Source organism: Cadophora gregata, assembly GCF_030347475.1.
Source record: "Cadophora gregata isolate MNR1 chromosome Unknown scaffold_10, whole genome shotgun sequence".
Classification (NCBI taxonomy): domain Eukaryota; kingdom Fungi; phylum Ascomycota; class Leotiomycetes; order Helotiales; family Ploettnerulaceae; genus Cadophora; species Cadophora gregata.
This window is the reverse complement of record NW_026695933.1, coordinates 1,167,026-1,183,019: the sequence shown is the minus strand read 5'-3', so window position 1 is coordinate 1,183,019 and position 15,994 is coordinate 1,167,026. Positions and strand designations below refer to the sequence as shown.

The following is a 15,994-nucleotide window of genomic DNA, read 5'->3' as shown; positions in this document are numbered from 1 at the left end:
GGTTCAACGCTGACAATGACAGCTGAAGAGTACATAAGCAGAATTACACTGCGCATAAGATTTGAGAGAGTTGTGAACAAAATGAAGCAAGAAAGTCCCAGAATCACATGCAAATCACGAGACTTCAGCAGTATCCTGCCATTGACCACTTCTCACTTCATCCACCACCCATATCATCCACACCTCAAATAAATCATCCGCAACTTCAAAATGCGTCCTCCCATCTCCTTCTCACACATTCACCGAAGTATACGACAACCAAAGCATCTTTGCCAACACTTCCCACAACAATACAGCACAACAACCTGCAGGATGACCACGTCCACCTCAGCAGCACCGCAGCCAACCTTCTCATCAAACTACCCCCCTACCCAAGGAACCGCGGATCTAGAACCTTTGCTGAAGATCAATGGAGGAAAATGGACGTTGATTGAAAGTGGGAAGGGTATTGAGAGATGTTTTAAGTTTAAGACTTTTAAGAAGACTTGGGTGAGTGATCATGCGAGAAATTGTCTTATCTGCTGGGTCTCGCTTAGGTACTAGCATTTGTTTGGCCTCGGGATTCTTTGGTTGACATAAATGGATAGAAGGGATCGTTCTATATCACATGGATAGAGGAGACACTTGGATCCCGAGGCGTATTACTTTTGCTGGCGGGGTTTGAGCCCTTGCAATCACGACAGGGGCTTCTTCTTTCTCTCTCTCTCTCTGGAGATGAACTGGACAGAGGGAAAGATTGGAAATGGAGACTAATAGTTTATCATCGTATAGGAGTTCATGAATCTCATAGCCGCCGAGTGTGCTGTGCAGAAACATCATCCCGAATGGTCTAATGTAAAGTTACCTTTCCATCCTCTTGCAAGTCCTACACAGCTCATTCCACCTCAAGGTCTACAACACGACATTCATCCGGTGGACGACCCACTCTCCACCGGGCCTATCAGAGAAAGACGTGTTGATGGCCCGGTTCTGTGATGGGAAGGCGGGAGAGTGTGACGAGGTTGTGGTTGAGGATGATGGTCGCGGAGATGTAGGGAGAGATCTGGTGGATAGAGTTGCGGTTGAGGGCGGAGACTGTTGTGATCCGAAGAAGAAGAGCTCGTGAGATTAGAGTTCCGGGCAAGGGAAGTAGGATGTGAGGTTTGTGTAGAATTCAGGGTATGAAGAGCTCGAAAGGTGGACGACTAGGAGAGATCCGTCGGAGGTTGGAGCTTGTAGAAATTTAGGTCTTCGAATTCCCCTGCACTGGTCAAGCAGTCTTTAATGGGAGAGGATGTAATATGGTACGATCTTGTATTAATTAGGAGGGTACTATGTAACCCAAGTAATAGTCTAAACGGGGCTTCCTTGCCCCGAATCAAAAACGCCAGTAGTAACCAATGCACGTGTAAAGCTATGCTGGAAACAATTAACCCTTCACCCATCCGACCAGAGCTTCTAGTCATGCTCAGTTGACAGCTCTAGTGTCCTGGTCATACACCGACTCTTCTGCTCTCTGCACTCTCCATTTGTACACCCACCCAGAGCATATATTTCACTGGGCTTTCTTTGCCTTCTTAGCTTCTTTGGCAAGCTTGCGCTCACGTCTCTCCTTTGCAGCCTCTGGGCCAGCCTCAGTATCCATGAGATAATCCCACCATCTGAAACTGCTTGCATAGTTGCCAATGAAACGCTCGTGGTGGACGTCGTGGTGCTCAGCTCCTGCCCAGAAGGGGATGATGTGGTGCAAGCTCCATGGGAAATCGTATCCGCTGTGAGCATCAATGGCTTGGAAGAGACGTGCTGCGATCCAGAGATACATTGTCAGGACGTGGAAGTTGCCAGTGATAAGACAGAAGACAATGGGGACAACGACTGTTCCAGCGCCAAGAACCATGGTTTCGATAGGAGAGGCGTACTCGGCAGCGAGGCCAAAGGGTGCAGAGTATTGGTGGTGGATCTTGTGGATGTTCTTGTAGAAGAAGCCGAAGTGAAAGAGACGATGCATCCAGTAATGCCATGTATCCTCCAAGACGAAAAAGATGGCGATTTGAATGCAGATTGTTTGCCAGGAAGGGAACGGCACGCCAGTATCCATGCCGCAAGAGACAGCCATCGGGTGGAAGAGCCAGATTTGAGGTAATTCAACAGTGAAATGACTGAGGAGGACGAGTTTTGTGCAGGCCCACTGTTCCTTCACGGTGGGAATCTTTTGCCCCTGAAGCTTCCACTTGTTGAAGTATGATATTCGATCGATTATTATCCATGGCAGACTCCGGCCGAAGTAGACAGCTTCGTGCATGACGAAACTCATGATTCCGGTTGCGAGGACATCATTTTGCATGTAGGCGTACCAACTCTGCATTGCGCGTTAGCATGAGTGGTGGCGGCATGACAAGGGATCACTTACTGCCCAGAGACGCTCAAAGATGTTCAAGTGAACATTGTACTTGGACAGCTCGTTGTAGATACCAAAGTAGGTATCGGGAGCTGCCAGGGTGGAATTGGCAACGAAAGACATGGCTGCGGCCGCGAGGGAAGGGAGATGGTTGTGTCGTGGAGGCAAGTTTGTTGAGAGGCAAACGAAACGAGACGAGACGAGATAGGAAGCGCGGCAGTGGTATTTTACTGTAATAATTTAAGGTACCTAGGCTTTGCGACTCTAGCGGGCCGGGCTCAGGCTCAGGCCACTGCAGCGCTCCCGGAATTCTCGATGCCGGGCGCTGCGAGTGCGAAAGGGGTAGCACGTGACTAAGCACGTCAGGAAAGTGGCGAGGGTGGCTTGGGGCAACCCAACCCAACCCAACCCAACCCGAGTACGACTCAGATGAGATGAGATGAGATGGATGTTTCTTGGTTCAGTCGCATTGAAAAGCGGTGAGTGAGTGAGTTTTGCTTCCGAGTTCCTACGCTTTCATGAACTGGTGATTACATAAGGTAGAGTACAGCGACTGCCAAGCAACGAAAGCTTTCTGTCCCTCGCCCCACAGCAGGTAGAGAACCCTGTCGATTCAGGGGAGAAATCGAACGCTGCGCCCACCAGCGCCTATCGCCACACCACACCCTGGGCTCGACTGTTTGTTGCACTCGTCCGATTTCAACAATAGTCTCATCCCGCCTCTTTGTGGTGCGACAACTCTCACTCCGTCAGTCCTCGGTCGATTACCATCAGACCACAGTCTCGACATCTAATTTGCCTGGTCCCGCCTCCGAGAGCGAGCCACAGCTGCAGGTACACGAGCCAATTCCTCCACTCACATCATACAGCCTCTTCACATGCTCGAAACCTCCTAAAAAGTCCCTCGCATCCTCTCAAAGATCCTCAAGGATCCACATAATACCTCGACAATGTCTTCCAGTCAATTACAACGCGCAAACGAGGAGCGCAGACGTGTGTATCATGAAGCAGATGTAGTGGTGGTTGGCGCCGGTGTCTTTGGATGTGCCGTTGCATTTGCCCTTGCAAAACAGGGACGGAGTGTCCTGCTTCTGGAGAGATGGTTACAGGAACCAAATCGTATAGTTGGAGAGTTGCTGCAACCTGGAGGTGTCTCTGCTCTGGAGAAGCTGGGTTTGGCGCATTGCACAGAGGATATTGATGCAATTCCCGTACATGGGTATGAGGTCATATACTATGGGCAAGGAGTTAACATTCCCTATCCACCCAATGCTGGGGCAGCACCAACCAAGGGAAGCCAGGAGTACACAAACGAGAAGGGTGGCAGACCAGAAGGAAGAGCTTTCCACCACGGACGCTTCATTTCGCAACTACGGAGAGCTTGCGCCAGTCAAGCAAATATTACAATCGTGGAGACGGAAGTCACAGATACTATTACCAGCGAACACAAACCACAAGTACTTGGTGTCAAATCCAGAACACTGAACCCAGAGACAGGAAAGAAGGAGGAAGATTACTATTTTGGACAACTCACAATCATTGCCGATGGATATGCCTCTAGGTTCCGCAAACAATATATCACGAAGCAACCTATTGTGAAGAGCAAGTTCTACGCGTTGGAACTGATTGACTGCCCGCTGCCTGCTCCTTTCCATGGAACTGTCATTCTCGGCGATGCATCACCAGTTCTGCTCTACCAAATCGGCACACACGAAACTCGAGCTTTGATAGATATTCCAGAGAATCTTCCAGCTGCGTCGGTGGACAATGGAGGTGTACGTGGTTACCTAAGGAATATTGTCCTTCCAACACTCCCACCGCAAATGCAACCATCTTTCGAAGCTGCTCTTGCAGATGGAAAGATCCCCAAGAGCATGCCTAACAGCTTTCTACCTCCCAGTACGCAAATGGAGAGAGGTGTAGTCGTTCTGGGTGATGCCATGAATATGCGTCATCCTCTTACCGGGGGTGGAATGACCGTGGCGTTCAACGATGTCGTCTTACTCTCCGATCTTCTTTCGCCCGAACGTATTCCAGATCTTGGCAACACTGGAGCCATTCAGAAAGCAATGAAGGATTTCCACTGGCAACGCAAAGGCTTGTCGTCAATCATCAACATCCTCTCTATGGCTCTATACAGCTTATTCGCCGCCAACGATCGTCAGCTGAGTGCGCTGAAGAAGGGCTGCTTCGCCTATTTCCAGCGAGGCGGCAATTGCATCGATGGTCCATCCAGCCTTCTCGCTGGTATCATTCGCCAACCTCTTGTCCTCGTCTACCACTTCTTTGCTGTCGCTGTCCTCTCCATCTGGCTCGTTATCCAAGACACCATTGGCGGATTTCTCGGCTTGTGGAAACTACCCTTGGCGATTGAAGAGAGCATTCGTGTTTTCTACAAGGCTTGTGTGGTTATCTTCCCCTTCATCTTTAGCGAGGTGAGGACCTAGATGTTAACGTTGGTGCGGATGGTTTTTGCGGATGGTTTTTGCGTTTTAGCGTAATGAGCAAAGATGATGATTTCAGCATGTACAGTACACTAGATGTGCGATCATGGCGTGGCGTTGAGAAATAGGAAAGCATGGCATGGCAAGGCATAGTTCTAATAAGCCAGTCTTCCCACATAATATAATACTAATCTTAGATCACATTCTTCTTTCAATTTTCGGTTTTCCTACTACGTGTGTGCTTTGTTTACTTTCGTCTCGTTTAATATTCTTCGAAACTCCTCGCCAAGACGTGCATAACCGAAACTCAATGCTTACCGTTCAGTGCAGCAATACCGGAGGAGTCTCGAACATCTTCATCCTCTCTCCTCATGAAGTAAACTCTCCCATCCCCTCAAATCCCTCCATGCTATCCCACGCAATAGCTCCAGCACCTCCAGCATACTCATCTAGTCCCCAGTTTGCCTACCAGGAGGTTAGCTGCTTCAAGTTAACAGATAGGCGGCTACGTACCATGTCATACGGATCACTATTCGTGTCTGGGTAGAATCCCAAACCATTTCCGCCTTCTACATCTGGTGGCAGCCAGGTGTCCATGAACAGGGGCTGGTTAAGTTCTTGCGGTATGGGATTTGTGGCACTAAAATTGGAGTACTGGGGTTGAAACTGGTCAATATGGTTCGAGTTTAGAGACTGATGTGCTGAGTTGGCATATGTTCGCATCTCCACACTGCTTGACGCTGCAATTGCAGGCACTGTTACAGGTGCCGTTGATGAGGTCATTGAAGCATGGCTGTGAGCTTTCGAAAGTAAGATCCGTATGACGGTGGCGGCTTTCTTCGCTTCCTTTGATGTCTCCGCGAATCTTTGCCAGATATGATAGGATGTCGTCAGAGCTTTGACGATGTCTGCTCTACCCGGATAAGTACGGCCTCCATCCCCATTGCTATGTCTCGTCGTTCTACCTTCACAGTCCCTCTCAACAGTCTCGGAATTCGAGTCTGCATCCGAACCTGGTTTCAAATTTTTGATCTCCCAATCCAAATCCAAACAAAGCACCGTCGTTGCAACCAAAAACTCCATCCTCACCAGACTGCTGATCTTCCATTTCTCCACCTCGAACCTACCCCCAACTCCACACTCTCTCTCCACCTCTTCCTGCCACCCCAGCATCACTATCGCAGCTTTCACACACAGCAATCTACTGTAAGTATATCGTTGATCTTTCCGCGCAGGCACAAGGTATTTTCTATGTAATGTGATCTGTGCTTTGTGGAACACGAGAAGTAAGAAGATCCGGCATATGATCAAGTGTGAAGGGTCGCTTAGTGATTCGCCGAGAGGCTTGATTTTCAATATGTTCGGGATAGAAGAATATGCTTTGGAGAGGAGCGTATCCATGTTTAGGATCTCCGCGTATGTAGAAGGCTGAATCCGTGTAGTAAGCTCGCAAATCGAACTAAACACATCCAGAATCCTAATTTTTCACAACCAGGAACTGCATGGGCGTATGATCTGTCTCCGGTCTAGACAAAGGAAGCTCCGTAATATTCTCAAGGAAGTCCGTATCCAGAAGATTGGCAGGCTCACGCGTATCACATTGTCCGGCTTGATCATACTGGGTAGGCCGACTTGCACGGATGTCACTCTGTCCCACAGGGATATGATTGCCCATTTTCGACGTCGCATTTCGATCTCGTAGGGGGAGAGACGCGGGAAGTGAGACCCATCGTCGTGATATCCCATTCGTAAAGCAAGACGGACTATGATGCCAAGCAGGATGTAGATTGAGAGCTGGGTGTCGGGGGAGTGGTGGTAGGTTATGCTCATGTAGAGCAGGAGAGTTTCGAGGGTGTGTGGAGGGGCTTTTTGATAGGATCCCAGGATGAGACATTGGGTAATTTTTTGGAGGTAGTAGGAGGTCTGAGATGGTACTGTGGTGCCGGTTATTTTGTTGGTGCTGGATAAGGCAAGCTCAAGATTGCACGAGGAGAGGCAGATGATGGAGAAGAGGAGGCCAATCCACATGATAGGTGTTTCGAAGGGGTTGGCCCAGAAGTTCTCGTACTTTGTAGCTTTAGAGATGACCAGTCACACTAAATACTATATCAGCACTCACCTGTTTGAGAAACGTCGTGCTATGGATAAGCCCTGTTCTGAGTCAAAACACATGCATTCGCAAACCCAGCAGCAGCATACCATGAGCAACTTCGCCTTGAAAATACTGATTCACCAGCTCATCAACTACCTGCCTCACCGGAATTGCCATGATGATCTCCTCCTTGGTTGCGCTTTGATATTGCCCGAAAGGAAGTTCCAAGCCCCCAAGAACTGGCTCAGGCTCGGAATCAACAACTACAAAGCCATCTTCAAATTGGTCCTTGAGGTCTGATATCTGCCAATGTGTGAGCACTTCATAGAATCTCTGGAGAGTGGTCTGGAGTACTTCAGCAAGGATTGCAGTCCAATGTGCACTTTCAAAATAATTAGCTCCATCATTCTCCAGGCTGATACTGCCGACTCCATCCAAGACTTCGTCATCTTTCGACTCCCATTGATCGTGACTTTGAGATTCAGACACTCTCAACGAAGCCTTTTCAGCAGCTTGACCTTTGTTTGATTTCTCATTCAGGCTCCTTTTCAAAGAAATGACAAGATGCTCAAGCTGTTCAAGTTTGTCTTGCATATTCAAAGGCTTTGGTATTTCTGGCCGAGGCCGAGAACCAGTTCCGCTGATAGGGACATAAGTACACGACGCAGAGAGACCTCGCATTGCGCAGGTGGAGCATGGTGTGCGGCGGTCACATTTCAATCTACACATGTGTTAACCTTTGTTTATGGGAAAATATTATGAAAATATTTACTTTCTTCTTCTGCAAAGATTACAGGATAATTGAGGCTTCTCTCTGCGCCGGTTAGCGGGTGAGCCTATCAGATTGGTGGTATCAGACGGATTTGGATTGGGCATGTTGCAGAGCTGAAAGGAGGAAGCCATGATTGGGATGGCTGGACTTTTGGCTCGGGTGGAACACGAGGGCTCGGAATCGGGACTTCGTGGGTTATTGGCTTTTGGATGAGGTACGGAGGAGTGGTTGTTGAACTGAAGGTTGAGAGCAGGGATTTGGTTAGATCCGACTTAATCTTGACGTGCAAGATTTTGAGACTCGCTTATTGATCAACATGGAGTTCAGGAAACAAAGAAACAAAACTTATGTATAGTCTTGCATCACGCAACTTAGCCTCACGAATAGATATCAATTTCATCGTGGCTCCTCGAACGTCAGACATATTGGTAGTTTACTTTAATTGATATCAGAACCGTCAATAATTATATTGCTGTTGCCAATTTCACTTCTCCGTAGATTGTATCGCCAGCACCGACACTCCATCCTGAGTGACATAAACCTGCGTAGAGCCTCTCCGACTGTACGTAACACCTATGGTTTCTAGTTTCAAAGCAGATCTGAGCAGAGCTAATGAATGATATCAAAAGACCTCGTCTACTTCAGAGTAAGGTGTTGAAGTTACCCCTGTGCAAATTTCAGAGGATCAGGGATAAATGTGATGCCAAGATCAGAACCGAGGATCAACGCATCATCAATATCAACGACGGGTTTTCAACCAAGCAGTAGCAAGACAACGCTATGAAGGTATTGCACGACCTGTCCTGATCGGTGAATCTATTGCTGCAATATTCTGTTTTAGACTCGTCCCTTGTGGTTAACTAATTACCTATTGTCCTAAAACTCAATGGAAGTGTAGGCCTGAATCGCTTATAAGCTTGGAACGTATTGATTCAAGATCGTAGAGTAAAAGTAACCCTTTATCGACTTAATACAACTCGACTCTAATACAGTTTGAACTTGGCTTCTGATAACGTTATCAATAAGGTATTCACCGTCTACGAGGCTCGTAATTGAAATTTGAGATGGCCAGGAGAAGCACGTGAAAAAGGCTTGTTTCTTTCCTCGGCTAGCTCCAGCGTATTGAGGATCTGGAGAATAGAATACCGGAAAACGGACTGGGAGGTTGAGATATTTTATAGCTCACATGAACACATCGAAGGTTGAAAACCACCCATTGCCCAAAATGGTCTTACAGCTTTCTTTTTGTCACGACAAGAAGCTGGTCGTGAAGCCGAAGACATCATTTGGTGTGGTCAGGCGAGTCACTGCCCAGTTTGTTGTCCATCCAAGCCACAGTCTGCTGCTGACCGCATCCCTGCCCTCCCCTGCCATTCCGCCATGCCGCCACGCCCATGCCCTTGTCGCTCTCAATCGTAGCATCCCGCCTGAGCCACAGCACATCGCATCACATCACATCACATCACCATAACCATCTCCAGACTGCGCTCCTTTCGACCTCAAGACGCCTGCGAAACGTCGACCCCACCCCAGAAACAAACCCACGCAGGCTTGTCGAACTATCACCAAGCACCAAACTCAAGATCAACTTCAGACCACTTTGGATGCGACCTTCCCTCTGCATTCAGCAGCCGTCGAGCTGATTAGGAGCCCGCAGTGGCATTCGTACCCCCATCATGCGGCCTCCGAGAGTCATCATAGCCGTGGCCTTCTTTATGACCACGGTTTTCTTGACATTCCTCAGTCTACGCTCGTCTTATCAGCCGCAGACGATCACGACAAGTACTCCAGCGACCCCGAAGACCGGAATACGATCGTTCTTTGCTTTCCGAGCACCCTTCTCCCTCTTCCCGCCGAATGCCATCATCACTTTGACACATGATAATACGACTGCTTTCCTAGCGCGGCCTGCTGGTTTTGGGCCTCTGCTACCATCAGCCGGCCTTAAGGGGCAGGTATGGATTGGAAGTGGGTTCGGGGATGATTCAATACGGCAAGGCACTATTGCGGCCGGAGCAGAAGGGGAGTTAGGATGCAGTGATGTACCTGGCTGGGTTGATAGCTATGCAAAGTCGAGCGCGGCGACATCTGAAGGGGCAAAACCCGCGGATGGAAAGGCTGCGACGAATGCGGGGAAATCAAAATCCCAGAAGCGGGCAACAGATGAGGATGGCCCATTCAACGACGAGACTACTCGGCAAGAGAGCCCTGACGCGAAGGAGGACCCTTCGAAGCCACATGTGGACGACGGAACTGATGACTACCTACACCACCCATTACCGGAGTCAACAGTCACAAAACCAAACGAGAAACCACCAGCAGATTCGAAAGGAGACCATGCGGATATTCAGTCGATACAAGAGGGAGCAGAGATATCAGGCAAGATTGTACTTTTGAGCCGTGGCGGATGCGGTTTCTTGGAGAAAGTGAAGTGGGCACAGAGAAGAGGAGCAATTGCTCTTATGGTTGGAGATGATGTGCAAGGAGGTCCTTTGATTCAGATGTACGCTCGAGGAGATACCTCGAATGTTACGATCCCATCCATATTCACGTCTAGAACTACAGCACATCTTCTATCTTCTTTGATCGGCCCAGGAAGCTTCATTGAAGATGTGGTCGATGAGAACGGCAAAGGGAGTCTTAAGCTCCAGTTTACGGATAAGCTCAAGAAAGGAGGAGTGAAGAAGCAGGGATCCCATCCAACATTCACACCTACCACAGGATTACCCGAAATTACTGGGATCCCACGAGCGGTTTCGAAAGTTTCACAAAAGAAGACTTCCAAGGCTGTAGGGAAGATTGCAGATACGACATCGAAGAAACCGGGATGGTTCAGATCTATCTTTTTTGGCTCTGGTGCGGGAAGTTCCAAGTCAGAGGTTAGCCGACCACCAGGGAGTGGTAGGCTTGACTGGGTTCTGGTTGATGAGTGGAAGGATGATGACGAAGTAACGACTAAGAAGGTGTCGACGAAAGCGAAAAAGTTGGACGACAGCAAGGGTACCGAGAGCAAGCCTGCCCCCAAAGCTCCTGGAGACGATTTCCAGATAGGTGTTCAGGACTGGCGTGATCCGGATTTAGTGAAGAAGCCTGGGAAGGACGGAGAGGTGAAAGCTCCTGTGGCTAAAGTTGAAGGAAAACCGGTTGCTGCAGTTCAGAATGCTGCCCCAATCCCAACTTTGAGTGGGAAGAAGCATACTGGAGGTGCTGTCCAGGACGTTCCCGAGTTCTCTCCACCACTGAGAGGCGGTAGCATTACGCCAGGAAGTGGAGAATACGTGGGCAAGGGACCAGAGAATGCCCCCCAACCGGCGGAGCAGAAAGCTGCGACTACGAATGGAAATTCTAATAGCCTTCTCACCACGATCTTCGGAGCCGATGAGGAGAATGTCGAGATTTTGCCCAACAAGAACGCTCCAGTTGAGCTTGCAAAGGAAAATGAAGGAAATGGAGAGAATGAGGAGGAAGGATTGTGGGTTACTTTGACGCCAACAAGTGGAGCAAGTCCATTCCTCGATACACTTCTGGTCTTGGTCGTAAGCCCATTGGTTACCTTGACGGTAGTTTATGCTCTGTTGTTGATCAGATCTCGCATTCGGCGCCGTCGCTGGAGAGCACCAAAGTCTGTAGTAGAAAGACTACCCGTCCGGACATACCAGACCATAGTCCCGTCAAGGAGCCCATCGCCAAGAATACCCAGAACACCGAGTCCTAACAGTTCGACTGCAACTACACCACTCCTTGCAAACTCGCCTCGGACTAGACCTCGTCCACGGTCAAGAACCACAAGCGGATTACCAGAACCTGGGGATTCGATGCGCAGCTCAAATCCTTTACAGGTCCCTGTGATGCCGTCTCGAGCACCAGAGCATGAGAAGAATGCCAGTGAGTCTAGCGAATGGAGGAAGCACATGGGCAAGCAAGTCGAGTGTGTTGTTTGTCTTGAAGAGTATGTTGCCGGGGTTAGTCGTGTGATGAGTTTGCCTTGTGGCCACGAGTTCCACGTTGATTGCATGTAAGTCGACCCGATGCTGTGTCAAAAACTTCCACTGATAAAAGTAGAACACCTTGGTTGACTACACGCCGACGAACGTGTCCAATCTGCAAGGGCGACGTGGTACGTTCGCTTGCGAGGGGATCGCCGTCGAGTCCTCGATATGAACCATATCACGACGACAGCGACGATGATATCCAAGCACAAGCAGCAGAGTCCATCAACAACTCTTCTTCATCTGCACTACCTATCGGAAGGAGCTACGACAGCCGTTCGGACATTGAGCAAGGCATTGCTTCTCCCACGCCTACACGACCACGCCGAGCTCCGCAGTCAGGTAGCTGGCGAGCCCTTCTTGCCAGCAGTCTCGGCTCATCATCACGCAGTCCTCAACCTCAGCCAGAGGATCGTGATAGGTGAACCTGTAGTGTAGACAACATATTCATATTCAGGAGCATTGCTTCAAGCAAGTGCTGTTTCTTTTAGGTTTCTAGGGATCTGTTGCCCTGTAGGGCAACCAAATGGAAGGGAGGTTGGGGTTTATGGATTGGACTGGATCGGAGCACAGCGAAGGCGCATACCACTCGTTTATATCTTCTTTTTATTTTATTATTTGTTGCTGCGCTACGGCAGAAGAGCAGCGTGACTGATCAGTCGTGGAATTAATATCCTATCGAGATATTGAGAGGAGCGGCGGGCGGGCTGTAAGTATTGTCAGGCAGTCTAAAGATAGACATGTACGTACAGAGAGGACACCAACTGTCCTGGTTTTTCATAGAGGAATGAGAGAGACTTGAAACCACCGATAATTGACTTGTACCTCGAAACCGAGGCAAAAATTGCGACGACTCGAGTCCGTACGTATACTGATACAGCTTACCTGAAAGCACCTGGTCGAGTAGGTCTCCATCTCCTTGGTTCTCCTGAGCCTCCCCTTTGTTTATAATCTTTGAGGAGGCTAGCTTAGAATTCCCTCTCTTGTTTAAATGGGCAAATCGGATGTGACTGTTTGATGATTTGGACTCGGCCCGTAGTGATATCTACCGAGGTGAAGTGCTCAAAGGGGCTGAGGACTTACATCCTCTCATCCGCTCAATGGCCTTCAAAAGCAAACACATTGTTGTCAAGGCTTGGTGAAATCAAAATATACACGGCTGCTGAATTGTGTTTATTTCCAGTATTAGCTAGCTCTACACAGCTGGACAAAGTGGACTATGTACTGTACCGCAGTACCTCTTTCTCAACGCCAAACTGCAATCCCATCTATCTATCTAACGCACGCTGATGCAAAGAAGTACCTATCATACAGAATCTACTCCAGCCATCTCCACGTCTCAGCCCTCAAACACTGAATGCTGCAACTCAACTCCGAACTGATCTTTCGCAATAAAGCGCATTTGTTTCTCCAAATCATCATCCATGCCCTCTCCCCACCCAAGAACCTGCCTCAAACGACTTCCCCACCACACGACATCGCTGCCGAGAAGAACGAAGCGAAATAGCAAATGCCGCCATGCATTCACCCATCTCTGTGCGAAACTTAGATCTCTATCATCAACAAGACTACGGCTGGCCCACCACCCAGTCATCTTAATCCTATTGACGGGCGAGCCTAAGTACTGGTTATTGCCTTGAACGATCCGCATGTTGCGGCCGATGAAGAGCAGTTCGCGTGGGAAGTTCTCCTCCTCAGACAGCACCTCGCGGATACCCTGGCGCATGCGCTCTTGGACTTCGTAATGTCGTTCTGCTGGCGTAAGGCCCTTGAGTTCGCCAGTGATGCGTTGCTTCGTACTACTATCCCCCCCTTCATATGGGCGCATGAGTGTTGCTGAAGCAAACAGATCGGGGGCTTTGACTCCCCACGAGCTGGTGATCTCGCTTAACGTCTCGTTATCAAACGTCATGATTGCTTTCCAGAACTGGCAATATTGGCGTCTGAATTTCGGGTTCATGGACACGTATAGTCCATGGTCTATCAGGACGAGTTCCGGCTGTCCGTTCGGTTGCCGTCGGATGAATATGTTGCCTGGGTGAGGATCACAGTGCACGAGACCCCAAAGGAACATCTGGGCGGAGAACAAGTCGATCATGGTTGTCATGACTTGCTTGAGGGAGAGGCCTAGTCCACCTTTTCCTGAGCGACCGCGCCAGTCATCGCGGGAGGGCTTGAGGAAGCCGGTGCCATCATTGGGGCGGGTGGGGGTATTTACAGGTGGGAGAGGTGTGCCTTTTGCGCCGGGAGAGCCACGTCCATTGCCACCGAGCCAGGTTCCTGTGAGGGTCTCTTTATCCCAGAGGCGTACCCCTTCAATCCACTCTGCTGTCATGACCCGCTTGGAGGAGAGCTCGCGGTAGACTTTGGGGATGTAGACGCGACCTCGGAGACGGGGTTCACTGGACACGAGTTCGGCCATCTTCTCGGAGTTATTGGCTTCGTTGACAAAGTCTGTTTCAAGCATCAGGCGCTCGGCGATGTAGGGTACGAGACTGTAGAAGGGAAGATCGAACCAGTATGTGTAGACTTTCATCATGACCCTGGGAATGTTAGTCTTTTTCTGTCTGGCAAGGTGGACCACTTACTTGAAAGCCCAGAGATCCCATCCAACCTGCTGTTCGATCTCTCTCTTCTGGACTTTGATAGCAACCTCTCTCCCATCTGGCAGTCTTGCCCAGTGAACCTGCGCAACAGATGCCGATGCCCTAGCTTTCTTCTCCATGACACCCTTCCCAGGTTCATTGCTGAAGCTTACGCCGAAAACCTCCTCGGGACTTTTACCCCCAAAATCCTCTCTGATAACCTTCTCGATGTTACTCCAAGTATTCTGCGGAGCATCATCGAACATCCTCGAAAACATTTTCTGGAATTCAGGTGGCAGAACCGCACTCTGCATAGCGATCGCCTGACCAATCTTCAAGTATAGCCCTCCATTCTGGTGCAGGAGCTCGAAGAGCCTCTCTGCGTTCCTCAAGTGCAAGTCCGTTATGTCGCCACCCAGCCAGGGTTTCGGTCTGAAATTGAGCTTGTAATCTAGTGCTACTACTATGCCCAGGCCAAAAGTTCGAAGAGATCGTGTTATGGAAGAAGCGTAGAACTGTGTATCAAGAACGTAGAACGTTCCCCCCACTAAGCTGACAAACAAGAGTCTGCGACCCCATTTAATCGTGCGCGGGTATAGCTTTGCGGGACGAGCCTTTCCGAGGGACTCTGGAGATGGCGGAGTGAAGGACTGGAATCTCTGACTTTGTATTGAGCGGGTGGAAGCTTTCGAGAAGTTTGTCTTGCTCTGTGCTATCGAGGGGCGATCATTTCTGAGGGTCTGGAGAGCGCGATTTGATGTACGCTGAAACGATTGTGAATATCGCATAGGAGTATATGGAGTTCTAATTCGGTGCCCATTGTTGCACAGATATTGTCCTGCAGTACGTACTGCAGTACGCAGTGACATTGCTTCGAAAAGATGTAGACATCAGAGTAGAGCTTCAACATCTCGTCATATACATTCTTTTCATTTCAGATATGGATTAAGGTTACCCCGGTTGCCGTGTCTATCTTAACTCCGATCTAGTCCACTGGGCTCGGGCTCGGGGCCGGGGAATTCCTCTCCTTTACCTCGTCTTATTTCTGGAGAGTTGGGAATCTTGGATGACAAAGTGGCACAGGCTCAGTGCCAAAATTGGGACTGAATTCTCTCTTCGAAATCTGATAACACCAGTCTCGTGAGTTGAGTTCTTTGACCGCATTCCGAGGTTTCCACAGGCAAAGCTTATCCACTCGCTCAGGCTGACGAGTTCTTGAAGCGGCAACAACAGCTCAGAACAGCTATCATTTGGTAAGAAGTGGTACCGCTGGTCGCAAGCTTTGAAACGAGTCTCAAGTATGCAGATTCTAAATATACCACAACTAATGCATGCCATGAGAATATCCTCGACTAAGATCCAATTTAACAATCCTCAATGTTTGTCTGGACTTCCAAATCATCGATCAATTCTCGCCAGATGCTGAGATGAGCTGTCTGCTTGGTGGCCGGATAAATGTGAGAATTATATCAAGCCACTCTGCCAGATGCAGCAGCTGGTCCGCTCGCATCAGCATGCTTCCAGAAACAGACTTTCCGCGATATCCCATGTTCGCATATTCGCAAGGATATCTCGCCATGCAGACTGATTGGAGCAATCTTCCAGGATAAATTATGAAGATTGCATTCCCAGCAACACCATCCCCTTAACAGTGTCTAGGCTGGCCATATCAAAATATGATGATGGCTCTGCTAGGCCGGAGTACGGAGCATGTACTTTGCTGCTGTACAGTCCG

General features: G+C 49.2%; 6 protein-coding genes across 6 annotated transcripts; 3 read left to right on the top strand and 3 right to left on the bottom strand.

The window, feature by feature from the left end:
- Positions 1 to 312: 312 nt before the first annotated feature.
- ONS95_001746 (uncharacterized protein) lies at positions 313 to 1,105 on the top strand (the record flags this gene model as incomplete). Its single annotated transcript, XM_058494959.1, has 3 exons — positions 313 to 489; positions 772 to 834; positions 890 to 1,105. 3 exons carry the CDS (start codon positions 313 to 315, stop codon positions 1,103 to 1,105), a joined length of 456 nt encoding a protein of 151 aa, XP_058355269.1.
- Positions 1,106 to 1,534: 429 nt separating this feature from the next.
- ERG25 (C-4 sterol methyl oxidase) lies at positions 1,535 to 2,500 on the bottom strand (the record flags this gene model as incomplete). The annotated part of the gene is made up of 2 exons (XM_058494958.1): positions 1,535 to 2,338; positions 2,390 to 2,500. The coding sequence occupies 2 exons, from the start codon at positions 2,498 to 2,500 to the stop codon at positions 1,535 to 1,537; spliced, it is 915 nt and encodes a 304-aa protein (XP_058355268.1).
- An 827-nt stretch (positions 2,501 to 3,327) lies between these two features.
- ERG1 (Squalene epoxidase) lies at positions 3,328 to 4,824 on the top strand (the record flags this gene model as incomplete). The annotated part of the gene is made up of 1 exon (XM_058494957.1): positions 3,328 to 4,824. One exon carries the CDS (start codon positions 3,328 to 3,330, stop codon positions 4,822 to 4,824), a length of 1,497 nt encoding a protein of 498 aa, XP_058355267.1.
- Positions 4,825 to 5,032: 208 nt separating this feature from the next.
- Positions 5,033 to 7,816, bottom strand: ONS95_001743 (uncharacterized protein; the record flags this gene model as incomplete). Its single annotated transcript, XM_058494956.1, has 7 exons — positions 5,033 to 5,286; positions 5,335 to 6,249; positions 6,412 to 6,888; positions 6,941 to 6,972; positions 7,021 to 7,216; positions 7,268 to 7,634; positions 7,686 to 7,816. 7 exons carry the CDS (start codon positions 7,814 to 7,816, stop codon positions 5,191 to 5,193), a joined length of 2,214 nt encoding a protein of 737 aa, XP_058355266.1. The 3' UTR covers positions 5,033 to 5,190.
- A 1,235-nt stretch (positions 7,817 to 9,051) lies between these two features.
- Positions 9,052 to 12,479, top strand: ONS95_001742 (uncharacterized protein). Its single transcript, XM_058494955.1, has 2 exons — positions 9,052 to 11,700; positions 11,748 to 12,479. Exons 1-2 carry the CDS (start codon positions 9,362 to 9,364, stop codon positions 12,097 to 12,099), a joined length of 2,691 nt encoding a protein of 896 aa, XP_058355265.1. The 5' UTR covers positions 9,052 to 9,361; the 3' UTR covers positions 12,100 to 12,479.
- A 534-nt stretch (positions 12,480 to 13,013) lies between these two features.
- On the bottom strand, positions 13,014 to 15,047 carry ONS95_001741 (uncharacterized protein; the record flags this gene model as incomplete). The annotated part of the gene is made up of 2 exons (XM_058494954.1): positions 13,014 to 14,217; positions 14,263 to 15,047. The coding sequence occupies 2 exons, from the start codon at positions 15,045 to 15,047 to the stop codon at positions 13,014 to 13,016; spliced, it is 1,989 nt and encodes a 662-aa protein (XP_058355264.1).
- Between the last annotated feature and the right edge of the window lie 947 nt (positions 15,048 to 15,994).

What these genes read in the sequence shown, in the direction of transcription:
- ONS95_001742 (XM_058494955.1), top strand. Translation starts at nt 9,362, where the DNA reads ATGCGGCCTCCGAGAGTCATCATAGCCGTGGCCTTCTTTATGACCACG. An exon ending in GAGTTCCACGTTGATTGCAT is followed by an intron (nt 11,701 to 11,747) that starts GTAAGTCGACCC and finishes TGATAAAAGTAG; the next exon opens with AACACCTTGGTTGACTACAC.